This window comes from Durotheca rogersii, assembly GCF_024521655.1.
Source record: "Durotheca rogersii strain YMJ 92031201 chromosome Unknown GGS23scaffold_5, whole genome shotgun sequence".
Classification (NCBI taxonomy): domain Eukaryota; kingdom Fungi; phylum Ascomycota; class Sordariomycetes; order Xylariales; family Xylariaceae; genus Durotheca; species Durotheca rogersii.
This window is the reverse complement of record NW_026251236.1, coordinates 500342-519801: the sequence shown is the minus strand read 5'-3', so window position 1 is coordinate 519801 and position 19460 is coordinate 500342. Positions and strand designations below refer to the sequence as shown.

The window sequence follows — 19460 nt, the reverse complement described above, 5'->3', positions numbered from 1 at the left end:
TATGATGTGGTGGGTGCTATGCGACATGAATACGATTCCAAGAGGCGAGAAGCCTGACCACCAAAAATAGGAAGGATAAGAGGACGACAGGGCCACGAAAGTATATATTCCACGATATGGTTGTCGCGTTGATCCGGAGTACTAAGAGTTTATGGAAGTATGTGTAGAACTTGGTATAGGTTCGACGCAAGTCAAATCAATATGATGGGTGTCCAGCGTAACTAACCCTCGCCGACAAGTCTCGGTCAACGTGTCGGTGTTATCCTCTTCTTTCTACCGCGAAGAACAAACCCGAGCACTCGGACATTCCGAGAGGGAGTGAGCGAGACATAATTTACTCTCACACACAACCACTCTGGTTTTTTTTTAATAAAAAAACACATCCCGTCCCCCCTTATTATGCACATGCACATGAGTCGATACTCCGTAACGCCACCAACTCCTCCGTACGGGACGGCAACGGACATAAATAACATACAGCCCCCCCCCTAATGACTAACGAGGCACAATGTCCGGAAATGTCTTCCTATTCTGCACGTTGACGTGGAATTCATAAATTCCGTCCTCGGCACCAACGTACCTAAAAGACTGTATTAGCCAGGTAGAAACGTATCAATCAGATTCGTAGAAAACGCTCACAAAATTCGACCATCTTCGCTCCACGACAGACCGGCAGTGTCGTCGGCATTCTGCGGGTGCTCGCGATGACCCATTCTAGCGCGACGGATAAAGGACCTATCGCTGGTCCACACGCCGGTGGTAATCACCGGGCTACCGCGACGGGATCTGCTGGACTCGACTCGAGCTGTGTCGAATATGGTGTCGTCGCCTCTACTAATGGTTGCTAGCGCTTCGATATCGCGCCACCCCGAGGCAAGTCTCCCCATGTATAGTGGTGTCCACTCTCCGCGCGAGGTTGCCGGATTGTCGTGGCCGTAGCCTTGTGCTCTGTTGCCGATCGCCTGCGGGGCAGGATCAACGCCCTGTGCCGCTGCCTGCATCAAGGAGCTCCGCCGCCGGGGGGTAGGTGCACGTCTCTCGCGGTCCTGCTCAGGCTGCGCCTGACTGGATCCGGAGCGGTGCGGTTCGCGATTCCCGAGTATACGCTCGCGTTCGAGGATACGTGTTACGGTTTCCCGCTGGACACCAGTTAGAGTAGTTGTTCTGCGCAACTCATCCTCATCTGGCCTCCTCCGAAAGGAAAACATCCTCCTCTGGGTACTTACGTGCTCCCAGCCCGGGGACCTCCATGCAGCACTCCCTTCTCCAGCGGGTTGTTGACCTTGAGATTCTGCGAGATGTTGATCCCGCTGTTCCACCCTTTCCCGCAACTCTCGGCGTCGAGCGTCTCGGGCGGCGGCAGCAAGCTCAGCGCTAGAGATATTGACTCGCGGAGTGAAGTCTAAAGCGCCCGTGATGGGCGGAGTCTGGATAGAGATGGATTGGTTCATGGTGTTTTGCAAGAAGAGGCTTCGCAGCGAGTCTTCTGAATCACGCTCGTTACGCGGATCAGGTAGACGTGGGTCGGCGGTGCTCCTGTCGCTGAGCGCAAAATGGTCGAAACCCTCTGGTTTATCCAAAGATACGATTTGCCGTTGTCTAAAGCCGGTACGCACGTCTGCGATACCGACCCTTCCACGGTGTTCTGTCCACGCGAGGAGATCGAACGGCCCCGGGGAAAAGGCCATGTCTCTAACAGCCCCAAATTCTCCCGGTGATCGATCGGAATTGAAATACGCCACTAAGGCATCCGAGTCGGGATCCTTGAGGGCATTTGCGTCGAATACAGATATCGTGCCGTACTGAGTACCGACGGCCAAGTATCTGCCAGATGGGGAGAAACATGCGGCAAAGCTTCCTCGGCAGTCCGTAGCATCTTCATACCATTGGCCTTTTAGTCGTATCCGTGGTAGCAGGACCCACTCGAACTTCTCGCTCGAGTCACCCTGGTGTTTGGTGACCGGTCGTCTCACGTCCACATAAAGAAAGGGGTCGTCGCAGATGGCAATTAATAGGGTCCCATCCGGGGAGAGGACGCTTCGATTGACGCAGTCCGGGTACTGAAGCCGGTCCAGGCGTTTGCCGGGATCGTGAAGCCCAACAATCGTAACGGTTCTGTCATTGTTGGCAAGGATGGCCAGCGGAGACGATGAGTATTGGGCGGGGTCGCGCTTGCCCTGAGGGGGGTGCCAGATCGTTATACAGTTGACGCGCTCGCTGCCGACCTTGTGATTCGAGGAGGACCACGTCTTGTTCGAGCCGTTGATCCGTTCCACGAGGTTCAGCATATCGCGATGGAGTCGGGACATGGAACCCTCTGCCACGCTGGAAGATTCCAGGGAGCTCAAGGTCGAGCGGAATTCGTTGCCGAGGACATCGTCTTGCGCGTCGGTTCGACCTACGTCTCGGATGACGGTAAACTCTCCGCTCTCGCCTCCACAGCAGATCCACCCCTCACTAGCGACCAGACATCGGGGTGGGAAGTTGATTACCCTAATGGTTTCGCATTCGCGGGTCGTGGTGTGGAGTCGCGTAATGTGAGTGTTGTTGGCGCCCGCAGGGAAGTAGACGATATCTTGTTGCTCGGCACTGACCAACGATCGAAGCTGCCAGTGACTAGGAGAGAGGGGGCGGGGGCGATTAGTTTATGCAGTTATATAGGTAGCCAGGCCGGTTAAGACAGTGTGTATATAGGCAGGCAAAAGGTGAGACTGACATTGGAGAGACATTGGTGTAGTAGTGCTTGCGACCTTCTTTCAGGAGTAGGCTCTCTGTAGGCCAAAGGCTAGGGCGTCATAAATCCATCAGCACAGAGATTTCCATCTTGGAAGCATGCAGCAATGTATCCTACCTGGCTTCCTCATCTATGGCCATGATGCCAATGGCAAGTGTCGATGCCGTAATAATGGCTCATCAAGTCGAATCGATCATGGAAACACGCCTCAGAAGTACGGGTTGAGCGACGGGCTGAGAAGGGAACAGAGGGTTGGTCGGGTTGCAGAGATCGGAGAGGTCGGCAAGTGCAATAGCGCTGCAGGGCAGGTTCGCAGAGGTGGGCGATGAATTCGCAGGTTGGGTCAACAGCGACGGACTGGGAGACGTAGGATGCCGAGGCCGCAGCGGTTTGCAGGTTATTAGCAGGATGGGAGTGAACAGACTTCAACAGCAATATTGGCAGGCTCCAAGGAATGCAAGCATCTGCGCGGTGACAGGATCATTGATGAGAATCGTCGCAAGCGCAGCGTGTATGGCGCATGTGTCAGTCTGTGCCGGTGTGTGTGTGTGTGTGTGTGTGTGTGGAAGGATGCGATGAATGGCAATGGTGGTTAGAGTCAGGCCGGATATATGAAAGAAGATAAAGATGCCAAAGGTTGCCTATAGGGATAGACGCTCTCATCATATGACGTGCGGACATGTAGAAGTAGCAACACCCAAGTCTTGCAGGGTAACGGGCAGACTCTCTTAGGTACCTGCCCTACTTGGGGATGTACCCCAATACAGCACCTATACTGCCAAATTGTGGTGCCGTTGATGATTTTGATGCCAGGCAATAATGTATCCTCGCAGTATGTTGTACCTGACTCAGCAGGTATGCAGGCAACCTAACCAGGGTAACCTAAGGTAGGGGCTGGTCTTTAGAGGTAACTTGATTTACAGTATATGAGATCAGTAGGTTACTTAACGAAGGATAGGTTCGATTCCTAACAGCGCTACTTGGTAGTCTTCTCTATTTAGCTCATCTATATGTAAATATGGGCCAAACACAGGTAATGTGTACATCAGGTATCTAGGTACCTTAAGTAAGAGAGGTAATATTCGCTACCTCTCCTGTAGGTAGGTACCTACCCCCACCTATGGAAGCCACCTTAGGTACCTGCCCTACCCCGTATAGGTGTACTCATAAGTGGATGAGTACATTACAGAGATGCCTGTCTGATAGGTACCTATGTTAGACAGGTACCAAACATACTAATCTAAGTGGGCAAGTACCTAATGCATCAAATGATGCCATTCCCACCAGGACGATTACCCACTTGCAAATACCAACATCGGAACCATCAAATGTACCTACCTACCTAGAGGTATCAACTACATTCTCATACAGCCATTAGCAACAGCGTATCCCGAAGCGAGCGGTATGCGCATATGTACATAGGGTATTTTGGGCTCCCGTCGCCCATGTCGGTTCATGTATGTGCACAGCCTATATCTAGGTAACGTGTGGCATCGGGCATTTGACTGATAAGAGATCCGCGGCAAAGTGTACTCCTACAGCATCTAAGAGGTACCTAACTAGGTACCTTAGGTGACCTCAAGTAACGGGCAGGGCGTGTGCTCAATACACGAATTAGGCAAGGCCCCAAAAGGCCAAGGGTTATGATATAAGCATATGTCTATTGGAGCTCGGGTCTGGTCGAGGAATCTTCGGCAAAGAATGTACACATGTACCTATTACCTTTGTCCAGCATTGAAGCAACTTAGACGTCACCCCTCTTAAAAAATTTTGAACCGCAGTTTTGCAGGTATTGAATACTGCCTGGCTATACCGCCCCCAGCGAAGCTCTCAGAAGCCTTCTTCCTTTCGACAGAACCGTCCAGATCGAAGAAATTTCAAATTTTACCCGTCCCACCCCCCCACCAATTTGCCATCCCCCTCAGAGGCATAAATAAATAATCCCACCGGTAAACCTGTGCATTGCTCTAACTTCCTTTCCCCCCCTCCCCCCGGCCTTCTGACATTATATATCTTCTCCCATTTGATCCGCCGTCGGTCTCATATCCGGTCTCGTCGAGCCAACCCACAATATGTTGGCCTCTCGATTTGCTAGAGCTGTAAGTCCAATCGGCTCCCCAGTACTGGTGTTGGAAGCGGTTTTCATCTGGACGCCTTGCTAACCGCCGCGACTTGCCCGCCCAGCTCCCTCGAGCAACCCCCGTAGCGTCGCGACTAGCAGCTCCTCTGCGGAGACCCCTAGGCGCCAGCTTCGCTCGATATGAGTCGACGGACGGGAAGGTCCAAGGTGCCGTCATCGGCATTGACTTGGGTAAGTTCTTCCGGGGCGCCGCCGTGGCTCCATTCCCAGCGCCCGGCTAACCAGTCCCCTCGTAGGCACCACAAACTCGGCTGTTGCCATCATGGAGGGCAAAGTGCCCAGGATTATAGAGAACGCAGAAGGCGCTCGGACGACCCCGTCCGTCGTCGCATTCGCGCAGGATGGTGAACGACTTGTCGGTGTTGCTGCGAAGCGGCAAGCTGTCGTTAACCCTGAGAACACCCTCTTTGCGACCAAACGATTAATCGGGCGCAAGTTTACCGATGCCGAGGTTCAAAGAGATATTAAAGAGGTTCCCTACAAGATCGTCCAACACTCGAATGGCGATGCCTGGGTGGAAGCACGAGGACAGAAGTACTCGCCGTCGCAGATTGGCGGCTTTGTACTCAGCAAGATGAAGGAGACTGCCGAATCCTACCTGAGCAAGCCTGTCAGGAACGCCGTCGTTACTGTACCTGCCTATTTCAATGACTCTCAACGTCAGGCTACCAAGGATGCCGGTCAGATCGCTGGTCTCAACGTTCTCCGAGTCGTGAATGAGCCTACTGCCGCCGCATTGGCCTACGGCTTGGACAAGGAAGCCGACCGGGTGGTCGCTGTTTACGATCTGGGCGGTGGTACCTTCGATATCTCGGTCCTCGAAATTCAGAATGGCGTCTTCGAGGTCAAGTCGACCAATGGTGACACCCACTTGGGTGGTGAGGACTTTGATATCCGCCTAGTCCGCTCCCTGGTCCAGCAGTTCAAGGCCGACTCCGGCATTGATTTATCCAACGACCGCATGGCCATTCAGCGGATCCGCGAGGCTGCCGAGAAGGCCAAGATTGAGCTTTCCTCGTCCTTGCAGACTGATATCAGCCTCCCCTTCATCACAGCTGACGCTTCCGGTCCTAAGCACATCAACACGAAGATGACGCGGTCGCAGCTTGAGGCCATGATGGACCCTCTAATTACGAAGACGATTGAGCCAGTCCGCAAGGCTCTCAAGGACGCCAACCTGCAAGCCAAGGATATCCAGGAAGTGATACTAGTCGGTGGTATGACCCGTATGCCAAAGGTTTCCGAGTCGGTCAAGAACATCTTTGGTCGTGACCCCGCCAAGTCCGTCAACCCCGACGAGGCTGTCGCTATCGGTGCTGCTATCCAAGGCGCTGTTCTCGCTGGCGAAGTTAAGGACCTCCTATTGTTGGATGTCACCCCTCTGTCTCTCGGTATCGAGACCCTGGGCGGTGTCTTCACTCGATTAATCAACCGCAACACGACGATCCCGACCAAGAAATCCCAGGTCTTCAGCACCGCTGCCGACTTCCAAACCGCTGTAGAGATCAAGGTGTTCCAGGGTGAGCGTGAGCTCGTCAAGGATAACAAGCTGCTGGGCAACTTCCAGTTGGTTGGCATCCCACCGGCGCACCGTGGTGTGCCGCAGATCGAGGTGACATTCGATATTGATGCCGATTCGATTGTCCACGTCCATGCCAAGGATAAGAGCACGAACAAGGACCAGTCGATCACCATCGCCTCGGGCTCCGGTCTGTCCGAATCTGAGATTGAGCAGATGGTTCAGGACTCGGAGAAGTACGCCGAGCAGGATAAGGAGCGCAAGTCCGTTATCGAAACCGCCAACCGCGCCGATACTGTTCTCAACGATACCGAGAAAGCCCTCAACGAGCACGCTGACAAAATCGACAAGCTTGAGGCTGATGCAATCAAGGAAAAGATCACATCCCTACGGGAATTGGTGAGCAAGAGCCAATCTGGCGAAGAAATCACTGGTGTGGATCTCAAGGCGAAGACAGACGAGCTGCAAATTGCCAGCCTCAATCTGTTCGACAAGGTGCATAAGGCCCGTAACGAGGGATCTGAGAACTCCAAGGCTAGCTCCTCGGAGCCTGAGCCCGAGTTCAAGCCTGAGGACGAGTTCAAGCCTGAGGGCGAGAAGAAGCCGTGAGACGCGCATTCTGGCCGGGGCTCACCTAGTTCCACACAGCTCGCTGTGATTGATCGTTTAGGAAAGGTTGGGATCGTCTGAGCTGACTCTACCACCTTTGTACATCAAGTTGTACTTATACTTGCCCCCTCCGTTATTCCCATACACTGCCCCGAGGCGAGGTCTTCATGAATTTGCGGGTGGAACCGGCGTTACGAGATTTGGGAAAAGAAAAGCTTTGCCTACGAGCCGAAGACATTTTCATGTGGATCCAATGGTGATACATATGGCATTAGGGGGGGGTTCGCGCTCTAGATTGAGCTCATGTATATAAATGATCACGAAGAATCCTAATAAGATATCCCCTCTCACAATCGCCGTGGGCTTTGCTAAATGACGTGTTTTAATTCCCCAAGATTGCCGCCCTCCTCCGTTCCATTCACCCCATTCTAGATGAATTTCTTTACATCGTCGCTATTCCGTTGCCGCTAGGAGAATTAGGATAGCGCGGCCCTACAGGCTCATCTATTGGGCCGGAGCGGGGGTTCTCTGGAGGGTGCCGTTCGTGTTGCTGGATGTGAGCGACGCTTACCATGACATACCCAACGTCGTTTTTCACCGCGGCTACCCGACGCTGAGAACCACAAAAATCCAAACTAAGAATGCGCCCTCGTGCAGTGGCCAGACAGACGACCGTCGACAATTATCCCCATCTTTGTTGAGAACATGGCTACACGGATGGCTTCCAGCTACGGGGAGGCGGATGGAATTATATAGGGAATTTCCTCACGCTAGTCTCAGTCTTTACGTACGTAGTAAATATAAACCGTTGACAGGAGACCGAGACCTATCTCCCAAACCCGAACCAGCCTTTCTTCTGCGACTGAGAGGGTTGCGCGGTGCTCTGCTCGGGCGCGGGGGCGGCAGCTGGTTCCTTTCCGGGGTATTCGATGTAGTTCCAGGCAACGTCGAAGAACAGAGGCTTCACCGGGATAGGTTCCAGCTTGGGCGGGTAGTCCACGAGGTGGTCCAAGTCCGCGCCTTCGGCCGGGTACTCGAACAGACGATGAACCAGCGGGACTCTCGCCTCCGGCGGAGTCTTGTTTGCCTCCTTTTTCTGCAAGTTGTCTATCTCGACGATCGCGCGGCATCTCTGGAGCTCCCCTCGCAAGAGATCAGAGAGGAATTGGATGTCGGTCTGACGAATCTCGATGTTACGGGGGGAGGCATTCGGAGAAGAGGTGGTACGTTTCGAAAAGACGTCCACGGCTTGCTGGCACTCGTCGAATGCGTGCTTGGTAAGAGCTAATGCGTTGACTGATTGATCGGTTAAAGAATGAGAACGCGCGATTGATAAGCATCTAGAAAGACCAAATAGTTAGCATATATACAATATTGATACGAGGGAGAGAAATTTTTTTTTGTAGAGCGGGCTGGGGTAATGGGCACACTGACTTGAGGGCATGGAAATATTTAACGGTAGCCTCTAGCTGCTCTAACAATTCTTCATCAGCCGCAACGCCTGGCAGCTCCTTGATCGAATCGATGCTCTTCAGCGTTGAATCGTAGAGGACGACTTTGTCTTTAAGACGCGCAATTTTCTTGCTAGGCGGCTCGACCTTGGGCTTCCGAGAAGTAGCATCCTTCTTGGATTTCCGAGTAGTAGTGGGCGCTGAATCGAGCAGGGCTCCATCGTGCTCCCCGCTGAGCACGCGGTTGCGACCAATTCTCCAGCTGATCATTTGGTAATTTACTGCCGTACGGGTTATCTGCAGGCTCTGTATTCTGGGGTCATTCTGCGACACGCCCTCCTCCTTCAATTCGTCGATGGCGCGTTTCGTAGCGTCGGCTGCATCCTGACTAGCAATGAGCACTTCGTCGTACGCCGCAGCCATCTCCTTGGGCAGTATAACATCAGAAGACGCCAACTTCTCGGCCAGTCGGGAAGTCGCCGTGTCGGTCGACGCGAGCGCGAGCGCGATGGCCGCATCTTCTATTTTCACTTCCCGAGACCTCCAGGTGATAGTCTGGGGCGCATTCGGGGCGCCAACCTGGCCCTTCTGGGCGTCGGAACCACTCTGTTGCAGCAAATCCGGAGCCAGCTTGTTGATCTGGCCAACCAAGGACGAGTCGGAAGAGGGGAATGCCTTGCGAGCGATGGTGGATATGGCTAACGTCCGCGGGATCTTGGTCTGGTAGGCCGCATATCGAATAGAAGGGTCGACGGTGTCGGAGAGTAGGTCTTTGAACAGATCCCCATTCATCGACGTGGAAAGCGCAGTATATATGATGCGGACGGTCGCGTAGCTCCGCAGACAGGGCTCCCAGCTCTGCTTCTCGAAGTTGGTGGCACCCCTGAGTAGACACGCATACGCACGCGCCTCGAGGATATCGGTATCGCTGGCGCCGCTCGCGGGACTGTCTGACAGGACTTGAGCGAGATCTTCGGCGGTGCGAGCTCCCTTGTCGAGCCTGGATATGATGTGGGAGCGGGTGCGGCCGGTGATGCCCTTGGTATCGGTCGAGTGGACGGCCTTAAACCTCATGGCATGCGCCCACGCGCGCTCGGCAGTCAACAGTTGGAGGCGAAGAAATCTTGACCACCAGGTCAGCGACGAGAAGTAGACTCGGATGGATAGCAATACTCATGATTCTCCGACACCTGCTCGGCGGTGGGAGGCTCTCGCTTGGTAAACTTGCCCCGATTCTTCGTGACAATGTCCAGCCTCTTGCGACAGTTGTGCAGCTTCTTGGAAAGCTGCTTGTGATAGGTGCTATAATCGCCATAGAGCAGGGCTTGGTTCCTCGCGGAAACGACAAAGGTAGTGATATCCATGGAGCCGGAGCCGAATCCGAGGTCGAGGTCGGGAGTTAGCTGAACAAGTAGCTGGACAAGGGGTTAGATAGACATCTGAGCTTGTAGGTCGCGTAGGGAACGGAGACTAGGTAGAAGAAGGACGGAGTCAAGTGGCTGTCTCTCTCCTACGCACTACTCATACAAAAACAGCCAAATCGTGGGATTTGACAATTTTAGATACGTACACAAGTACTGTCTAAGGGGGGAGAAGGGTTATTAGGTAATCGGAACAGGCGGTCATGGATTTTTGGCCGTCGCGGTAAGGTGGGGTAGTAAATGCTTACCCCTCCATCCTCCCTGGTGGAACTACTCTCCTCGGTTAATACCTACCTAGTACTTGCCCACTTGCTGTAGGTAACGGAATCTCAATGCGTGCTGTGTAGCGCCGTGACCTACTACAAGTGCTTCACCTGTTTTTCGACGACCTCGGAGCACATCTGCCAATAGGAGGTTAGGAGGTGCCCCTCGTCTCTAGTCGCTATTGCCCACAGGTACCTATCATGTATCGTGCTAACACCTTAACCTCCTGTAACGGAATCTAGATACCTACCAGCCTGCCTAGCCAGGTACTCACTCGATTGCTTAGGTCGCATCGGGTACATCGGAGGTACGCAGGAGAGCTAGGCAAGGATAACCCCTTATAGGTTAGAGGCAATTCCATGGGCAATAATGCCGGGGGGGAGAACGACCAAAAAAAAGAAAAGAAAAACCAGCCTGATGGCTAGGTAGTAAGTGAGATGATGTCTTCATCTTCCCTACAGCCCTACGTGTTGTAACTTGAGGGACCAGACGCGCCCAGATAAGTCGTCTACGTCCCCAAGGCTCGACAAATTCAATCACCGAGGGCCCCCATCTTCACGACCAAAGAACTTTTCAGAGGGATGTTCGTCTCCGGCCCGACCGGATTCGTGTAATGTTATAGGGTAAGCCTCTCCTCCAAGCTCCAATATGGTCGGCTACCGAACCCGTTTGCGCCAACGTTGCTATGAGCTCGATGTATGTGCTTACCAGTCTGCTATTAGTCCTGATGATGCTTCTCAGAACCCTGCTCAAGCACCGGAGCTATCCCTTTTAAATTGGAGACCGCTGCCGGACGTACACGCCACCTTCGATACCCTCCCCCAGATGCTGGAGAAAACTGCCGCGGGCTTGGAACCATGCGGTTTTCACCGGGTAGTTCCCGGCGCGGTCAAGTCCCTGCGGAGCGCGAGACACCTCCGCACGAGCTTCTGGAGGCATGGGGCAGTTGATATCGAGTTAACCACAACTTGGAAAGCCTTGATGCACGGCACCATCGACCTTAATATGAGTCCCGCTCCCGAGGAGAACGGAGGCCCAGCATTGAGCGCATCGACACTTCCTCTTGACTTTCTATATCCAAGCGGCGCTCTCACGCTTACGCGCCGCTTGAACTGGTCCTCCCATATCTCCAGCTATCCCGGTATGTTTCCTCGTGGACGGCCTTTTCTAAAATTCCCCCCTCGCCTCTATACGCCCTCTCTCCCCAGGCGGCGAGCCGACCGCTCCGAAACTAAGGCGGAGGCTGAGGCGGGCGCCGATCCAGATCCAGGCGCCGATCCAGAAGCGGGTGCCGATCCAAAAGCAGGAGCCGATCCAGGACGGGGCGCCGCTCTAGAACCAGGCGCCGATCCGGGAGCAGGCGCCGACCTAGAAGCAGGGGTTGATCCAGGACCGGACACCGCTCTAGAAGTAGGCACCCACCCAGAAGCGGGGGCTGATCCAGGACAGGGCGCCACTCTAGAACCAGACGCCAATCCGGGAACAGGCGCCGACTTGGAAGTGGGTGCCGATCCAGAAGCAGGAGTTGATCCAGGACCGGGTACCACTCTAGGAGCGGGCGCCGATCCAAAAGCCGGAGCCGATATAGAAGCGAGCGCCAATCTAGAACCAGGCGCCGATGCAGGAGCGGGGGCCGATCTAGAAGTAGGCACCCACCCAGAAGCAAGCAGCGATTTAAGAGCGGCCGCCGATTCAGAACCAGGCGCCGATGCAGAAGCAGACGCCGATACAGAAGTCCGCGAGCTCGATAATAATGCCGATCCGAAAACGAGCGCCGATATAGAAGCACACGGGCTCGATAGTAATACCGATCCAGAAGCAGGAGCTGATCCGGAAGTACACGGGCTCGACAATAATGCTGGCCCGGAAACGAGCGCCGACACAGAAGCAGGCGCCGATCTAGAACCGGGAGCCGACCCAGAACCGGGTGCCGTCTCAGAAGCAGGAGCCAATCTACAAGCACACGAGCTCGATGGTAATGCCGCTCCGGAAGGGGGAGAGGACAAGACACTCACAGAGAGTATTTCGCCTGAAGATCGCCTCCACTCTAGCGCACTCGAAGACTTGATGGCAAGTGTTGATCTCGAAAATGCTGATTCTGTCTGGCATCATTTCGGGGCCCTAAGTGAGCCGCTACAGACCACCTATACGAGCCAAGTTTTGGTCTTCCTTTCCAAGATAGGCAGATTATCCGACTCTGGGAAAATATCCGAACTGTTCTATAAGCTCCCTACGTCAGAGTGGGATAACGATAATTTCATCGCGGGCATCACCGCCGAACTGGACCTGCAAAATTTTGACAAGGCACTCGAAGTCTTTGTGAAGGGGCTCGAGAATGAGGCCCTCGAAGTCCTACGCCTAGTCAAGGCCTTGGATTCACTACTGGCTCGGTTTCTCCGACATCCAACTCCCCGATTATTGAGGAGTCTATGGCTGCATTACCCTGAAATGGCCGCACGGTGGGAATTTAAGGAAATCACCTCAGAACTCCGCAAAGTTGCTTCGGTGCCCGACCTCGCCGAACGAGCTCTCGAATTCGAGGTCCGTGGCCGGCAGGAGCTTCAGGGGCCGGGCGACTCGCTACTCAGCGAGGAAGCATTGGACATGCTGAAGAAAATCCTCGTACGCCGTGCCCTTGTTTCATGTACTGACGCGCAAGTCATCCCGCTTCTCAATACGACAAACGACCCTCTCGCCTACGAGGACTTTCTGCGTACGGTATGCTCTCGAGGGAAGTATAAATTCGGGATTGAAATATATCAAACCTATCGTAACCTCCCTGGGAGCGTGCCGAGCCATGCCGTCCTTCATGAAATGTTCAAGGCTTATAACAGCAGGGGCACACCCATGTACATCAGGTACGCTGGCGTCGAATTTCTATGGGGTGACTGGCAAAAATTTCACATCATTCCCTCTCTCAGAGCTTATCAAAGGTATATGACCTTCTACGCGTCGCGAGGAGATATCGAGCAGGTCCATAAACTATGGGTAGAATTCATCGAGGCGTACAAAGACGACCCTGAACATCCCGTTCTAGGATGCGACGATGTGTTTTCGCATCTCCTCCAGGCACACGCGGTCCGCGGCGACTGCGAAGAAACACAGCGTATTTTTGACGACATCACGGACAAGTTTCAAGTCACTCCGAACACGGTCTGCTGGAATATCCTCCTCAACGCCTATGCCAAGGCCGGCGACTACGATGGCGCGATATCCATTTTCGAAAAATTCGCCACGGTAGGGCAGCCGGACCAGTATACCTACGGGACGATGATGCAGATGGCTGGCGGCAGAGGCGATCTCGGGTTCACCATTGATCTGTATCGCCGAGGGAACAAGGCCGGTGTGGGCGCGGATGAAGCTATTCTCAGTAGCCTGGTTGATGCCTACTGCCTAAACGACCATTTGCAAGAAGCTCAAGATGTATGCGTTCGCGCTTCGGCGAAGGGGATCGTCGCAACCCGAATGTGGAACAAGCTCATCTACTACCACGCCCTTCGACGCGACCTTGCTAGCATGAATGCCGTTCTCAACCTCATGGTCGAGAAGGAGATCCCGTACAACGAATACACTTACCAACAGCTACTGTTGGGCCTATCCTTGTGCCGGCAGTCGCAGCACGCCCTTCACCTCCTCGCGGTAGCCCTCAAGGACACCATCTTCGAGGTTACTCCCGAGCACTTCAACATCGTGATGGGCGGCTTACTGAGAACTGGAGAGCCTGGACCGGTCTTCCGTCTTCACAAGTTAATGCAGGATTACGGGTACCCATCCTCTTCAACCACCTTGTTTCGGCTCACCCAGGCGCTCGGCCAATGGAAAAACCTAACTCAGATTCAGCGGTCGCGTCACACTGCAACCGAGTGGCTCGGCGAAGCTCTTCGCTCATTCTACCGTATATATGGTATAAAAGAGCGGAGAGATATTACCAGACTACCTTCCCGCACGCCCAGGCACGACCTGTTGGGCGAACTGTTGGGGCTTTCCACCGAGAAATTCCAATTCAGCGCTATGGTCCATATGTTTACGCAGCTTAAAGACTTCGTTCGAGCCCGGGATTTCGTCGACCTTTACCGTTATGTCTTCCAGGGTCGCAGTGACTTGGAGGGGGTTCTCCCCGTGGGTATGCTCAACTCGGTCATGCTTGCGGATTTCCAGGAAGGACATTACGATCAAGTTAAAAGCACGTGGAATTCTCTCTTCGAGTCTGCGAAGATAGAGGCACGCTCGGCAGACTACATTGAAGAGTTACCGCACACTCCCAAAATCTCGGCCAAGTATCGCTATGTCCTATCGAACGGGCTGGAAGTCATGCAGAAGTTGCTCTTCCTCGAAGGAAATGCCACTGGCATCATGAGCCTAGTCAAAGAGGTCCGCGACGAAGGCTTCGAGATCAATAGTAGGAATTGGAATTACTATGTGCAGGCGTTAGTCCAGCTCAAGCAGTACAAGGAGGCATTCGTCACCTGCGAGAAGATTCTCATGCCTAACTGGACCGGATGGTTTGTCGTGCGCACGAAGGAGAATGTGCGGAACAACATATCGCTCGACCTACGTCGAAAGGGCGCGTCCCCCCGGTACCTTCGACCCGTCGCTACAACGCTCTACCACCTAGCACGGGGCTATATGGAATTGGATCAGCTCGCCCCTTGGACCGGCGAAGCGGCTAAGACGGCTCGGGAGGTGGAAAACGAGTGTCCGCAGACAGTTCGAGCGATCAAATCAATGATCCGGGTACATTCGAAACTCGAGTACGAAATTTTCGGCCGAGAGGAGTCGTTCAATTATATCGACTCCGAAAATGGTGATGATGATGAAAGCCTGGATGTGGAGGCGGGTGATAAGCCGGATGAAACGCCGGAGGACGGTGCTACGGACTCGCAGCCGGGTGACGGTGCCATGAACCCGCCGCCTGATGTATAGAAGGCTGTCTTGATAGTTAGGGGTATATATGTGGGATTCCACGATGCCCGACGCACTTGGATGTGAACGTGATTCATCGAATGGCGTCGAAAGCTAGGTAGAAGATGTCAACAGAAGCATGGTTTCATTCGCCTTGACGTAGGTATCATCAGTTACGGGCCTCCCACACCATATAAGGTAACCCCCCTCCCTCCCGGCTTGCCCTCTAGCCGCATTACTTAGTAGCGATTCGGTACTGGATCGTGGACACCTCGGGGCTGCCTGGGTGGAGGGAGTGCATGGTAGTATAGAGACGGGTGATTTGTATGCTCGAATAGATTCCCGTCTGTCGGACCTATTACTTATTCGGAAGGTGTCGCTACCCCCCAACCTCGTAGCCACCACCACACCGCCGTCTACGCCTACGTAGGTTCACATATAACCTCGTCTATAATATCGGAGCAACACATCCGCCTCCTTTCTCTTTGACGTTATCAGCGGTATTCAGTCCCACTCCTCTCCTTCTTCAGCCGGCACGCATAATTACCACCCCAATTCCACGTCGGTTCTCCTCAACTACCATGGCGCTTCCTTTCCCGCATCCCTCGGCCCTGCTACCGCCGGGTTTCACTCTGTCGCGATGTACGCCGGCCGACGTGTCGGAGATGGCTGATGTGTGGTGAGTCTCGACGGCCCTGGCTACCTACCTACCTACCGCCAGTCCTCCGCAAGTGGATAGTGACGGGCCGACTGACAGGACGCCGCAGTGAGTCTTGACATTTTAGTACACTCGCCTCGCTGCTTGCCTCGCTCCCCTAGAAGCGAGGGTATACCCGTCTGTCCCCGTACACATTCCTCCCCAGACCTTTGTTTCCCCGCCCCTCTCAGACAGGTATACGCGCGTAGCTTCACCGATTCCCGTCACCCCCCCCCCCCGCTCCTAGCCCCTCACGCGAAACACCTAAGCGTACTCCGCTGACCGGAGCGGTGGTGGGGGGGCGGGAGCGAGAGCAGTCATCAAGGCATTCAGCCGGAACGCCGAGTTCACGGCCTGGTGGGCGCCGTCGGCGGAGGCGATGCGCGCGTGGTACGGGAAGCGGGCCGAGGGCCGGTTCGCGGACGCGGGCACGCAGCAGCTCAAGGTGGTGGACGAGCGCGCCGCGGGCGGCCCGCGCCTCGTCGCCTTCGCCAAGTGGGACCCCCCGCCCCGCATGCGCGGCCTGCGCCCCGGCTTCGTCACGTACGACGCCGCGGGCGCCGAGGTCGCCGCGCCCCACGGCGAGGGCCCGGCAAAGCGCCAGCCCGAGACTAAGACCCTCCGCCCCCCCGCCGGCGCGAACGTCGCCCTCTTCGAGGAGTTCTTCGCTGGGCTCGCCGCCATGGGCCAGAAGTGGAACTCGAGCGACAAGTTGAGTGAGTTCCCTTCCCCCTAGTTTCACGTCGTCGAGGGGTCGCAGCTAGCTTCTCTTTTTCTCCTTCTCCTTCTCCTTGTCCTTCCCCCCGTCTCCATAGTATCACCTACGTCCGTCCCGTAGGCATATCCCTCTCTCCCAAGCAGGCAGGCCGACAGCTAACCAACCCCCTCCTTTCTTTTCTCTGTGCCCCCCACGGTAGTCCTCTCCGTCATCTGCACCGACCCGGCGTACCACGGGCGCGGGATCGCGGCGGCGATGATCCGCAGCGTGCTGGCGGTCGCGGACGCCGAGGGAGTCCCCGCGTACCTCGAGGCGCTGCCGCTCGCCGCGCCGCTGTACCGCCGCCTCGGCTTCGCCGACGTCGACCGCCTCGAGTGCGACCTGGCCAAGGCCGGCCGCCAGGGCAAGGCCGTGCTGACCGTCATGGTGAGGGAGCCGGGGGCCGGGGACGTGTGACGGGAGCGGTGCTGCGCGCGCGCGGGGGAAGGGAGTGGAGGCGAGGCGAAGGGGGGAAAGGGGCAGGTGTGCCCTAGTAAAAGGGGGGTTGGCTTGGATATGCTGGACAGGTAGAAGGGTGTCGTTACGGAGGAAAGATATGAAATTCTCCTTCTCAGGTTCGAGTATCGACTGTTTCCTGGTAATATATTTCCCGAGTCATCCGTTCAAATTGCCCCCTGTTTATCCGCTCCTATACGGCTTCGCGATCTACCTGCTTGCGTATAGCACGAGCTGTTATATATCTACCTACCTACTGCATGTATCTACCTGGCCACATTTTACACAAGTATCCCCCCTCCTCCCCCCCCCTCTTACCCCTTTCTCTTCTAAATGGCAGAGACATAGCGCCGTCGACCCAGCCAGTTCACCTACCACTGATACCTACCTAAAAGCCTAGACAGCAAATAGAAGTTGTCGAATACATCCATGTCCACGCCCGATTTCCCGGGGGGACGGGAAGAAGTCGAAAGGGCTGCCCCTCAGTAAGGAGATAGATAGGCAGGCTTGCTTTGGCCGCCGCCTTTTGCTGACAGGTCGCAGTGCGCAGGTCTGCAGTGCGACTAACTAGCTATAGCATACCCTGCCTACCTACCTGCCTGACGCATTGGCGGATGCCTGGATACCTAGGTAGGACGTGTGAACGACTGACTCACCGACTGGGACCAGTCGCTGATGCTAGTTTCTTCCTCTGCACATACCTACCTGCTGCCGTGTATATGTTTGCGCCCGTCGTAAACGTATGCGAGTAAGCGCAAGGACAAGCGTCCCGTGGCTGTAGGTACGTTGGGGGGGTGGTAGCAAAAACCTCCAGTGACATGTAGTAGGAGTTGATGCGACCGACGCGCGTAGCACGGAGCGGGAAGACAGCAGGGGGAGTTAGAGGAATAGGGGGGGTGGAAGGGGTTGGCTGGCCTAGCCGCTTTTTCGGGGATTTTATCTGCTTCTTGTCCCTTTCCTTTTGACAAGTCTGGGCTGGATATCTGCGGTATCTCGGCCCCCGTATCTCGGCCTCTCGCCCCCCTCGGCCCCAATTCTACTCACCTACATATATTACGTAGGTTAGCATATCTCCGTGGCGTCGAGGGAACGCGGGTCGCCATCCACATCGTCTCTGCGCTGCTCCGTCTCCGTGCAGATGACCCGCGGGCGGCCGCAGCGCGCGCGGGGCCACGTGCGACCCGTCGTCTGCCGATGGTAGGTAGGTAGGCATGTGTCTCGCCCGCCAATAGGCCTAGGCCTGGCCTTGCTCTGTGGCGGCGGGAGAGAAAGCGTGTGTATGCGTAATGCGCGCGCGCATATGTGTGCGAGTACGCGGACGGAAGCGAGCGAGCAGGGAGATGCAGACCCAGTTTGGCGACGACAATGTCCTCGGCATTGGGGATAGTGACATGCACGTATAGGCACGCGAAGTTGACTCTGGCCCCAAAGCGTAGCCCCAGCCTGTCACTCCGAGACACACGGCCTGACGTGGATATACACATATATCTGTAGGTATGTGTATCGATCCCGTCAGAGTGGTGGCTGGGGCAGACAATAATAGCGCGGGCAATATATAGGAGGTAGGTAGGCAGGCAGGTAGGTATAGGTAGCACGGATGACCGCGGATCTCCGACATGGACGTAGGAGGGAAAAGAAGACGAGCGTGCCCACGGCAGACATTGCTGGCGCCGCCTGCGGGACGTGAGTAACCTGATAACAGCAACCTCAGCGTGGTTGAACGCATTTTGCGAGAGTTGCCTCTCTCTCCTCTCTCGCAAGCGCAGGCGTTTTCTTTGGTCGTACGTGGACAGGAAAAGGGTTACATCGAGGCGTACAGAGACATACCGATATAGACAGAAGTACATGCGTGTATGTGTAGCACGAATTGGTGCCTCTTACCTTAGGTACCTCTACCTAGGTAGGTTAGGTACCTCCTATAGGTAATCTACCCTCGCTGACCTGTGGCCTGTAGGCGCCTCCGAGCCTCGGTCTGCCATGTTCAGTCCCCTCCCCTATTAGAGGTTGCGGGTACCTGTGGACCTGAGTGAGCTCCGTCGCCCGGGCCAAGAGCCGGACTGCGAGTAATTTAGGTACTACTGATTGCATACATTAGGTACCTCCTATGTCATGTACCTTCATTAGGTACTTGTCTAGGAGAGGTACCTAGGGACCTGGGGTAAGACGTGGCCGTGTATGTACCTAAAGGGTATGGGTATATGCAAGTAAACCATGCGGGTCCGCTCGATCCATTTAATATGTTCCAAGCCCCGAGAGGGGTGTGTGATCGACGAAGCCTGACAGGCATCGGGTGGATCGTTAGGGCTAGGGGTTGAGGCAATTGGGAGCTGCCAGGTATCTGCGTATGGGTACGGACAGACAGATATCCTGTTATCGACAATTGCTCAGAAGGCCTGCACTTATCAGGTTTTGCACGTTCGACGCTGGGGGGAAACATGCAACTCGACTATTGAGGAATCAAGGCGACGCCACCGACCGCCAGCTCTTATGCTTAGTTATATATACCTATG

General features: G+C 55.0%; 5 protein-coding genes across 5 annotated transcripts; 3 read left to right on the top strand and 2 right to left on the bottom strand.

Annotated features, from left to right (window-relative positions):
• Window positions 1–495: 495 nt before the first annotated feature.
• Window positions 496–2874, bottom strand: GGS23DRAFT_594639 (uncharacterized protein; the record flags this gene model as incomplete). The annotated part of the gene is made up of 5 exons (XM_051518194.1): window positions 496–580; window positions 640–1139; window positions 1227–2616; window positions 2717–2785; window positions 2852–2874. 5 exons carry the CDS (start codon window positions 2872–2874, stop codon window positions 496–498), a joined length of 2067 nt encoding a protein of 688 aa, XP_051373795.1.
• A 1752-nt stretch (window positions 2875–4626) lies between these two features.
• GGS23DRAFT_557604 (hsp70-like protein) lies at window positions 4627–7355 on the top strand. Its single transcript, XM_051515717.1, has 3 exons — window positions 4627–4833; window positions 4919–5045; window positions 5111–7355. Exons 1-3 carry the CDS (start codon window positions 4807–4809, stop codon window positions 7000–7002), a joined length of 2046 nt encoding a protein of 681 aa, XP_051373794.1. The 5' UTR covers window positions 4627–4806; the 3' UTR covers window positions 7003–7355.
• GGS23DRAFT_557601 (uncharacterized protein) lies at window positions 7269–10066 on the bottom strand. Its single transcript, XM_051515716.1, has 3 exons — window positions 9627–10066; window positions 8437–9576; window positions 7269–8342 (listed from the first exon to the last, which is right to left on the bottom strand). Exons 1-3 carry the CDS (start codon window positions 9815–9817, stop codon window positions 7829–7831), a joined length of 1845 nt encoding a protein of 614 aa, XP_051373793.1. The 5' UTR covers window positions 9818–10066; the 3' UTR covers window positions 7269–7828.
• Window positions 10067–10516: 450 nt separating this feature from the next.
• On the top strand, window positions 10517–15210 carry GGS23DRAFT_407880 (uncharacterized protein). The gene is made up of 3 exons (XM_051513648.1): window positions 10517–10761; window positions 10861–11408; window positions 11751–15210. The coding sequence occupies exons 2-3, from the start codon at window positions 10964–10966 to the stop codon at window positions 15059–15061; spliced, it is 3756 nt and encodes a 1251-aa protein (XP_051373792.1). The 5' UTR covers window positions 10517–10761; window positions 10861–10963; the 3' UTR covers window positions 15062–15210.
• Window positions 15211–16240: 1030 nt separating this feature from the next.
• On the top strand, window positions 16241–16935 carry GGS23DRAFT_557591 (uncharacterized protein). The gene is made up of 2 exons (XM_051515715.1): window positions 16241–16453; window positions 16655–16935. Exons 1-2 carry the CDS (start codon window positions 16252–16254, stop codon window positions 16909–16911), a joined length of 459 nt encoding a protein of 152 aa, XP_051373791.1. The 5' UTR covers window positions 16241–16251; the 3' UTR covers window positions 16912–16935.
• Window positions 16936–19460: the final 2525 nt, after the last annotated feature.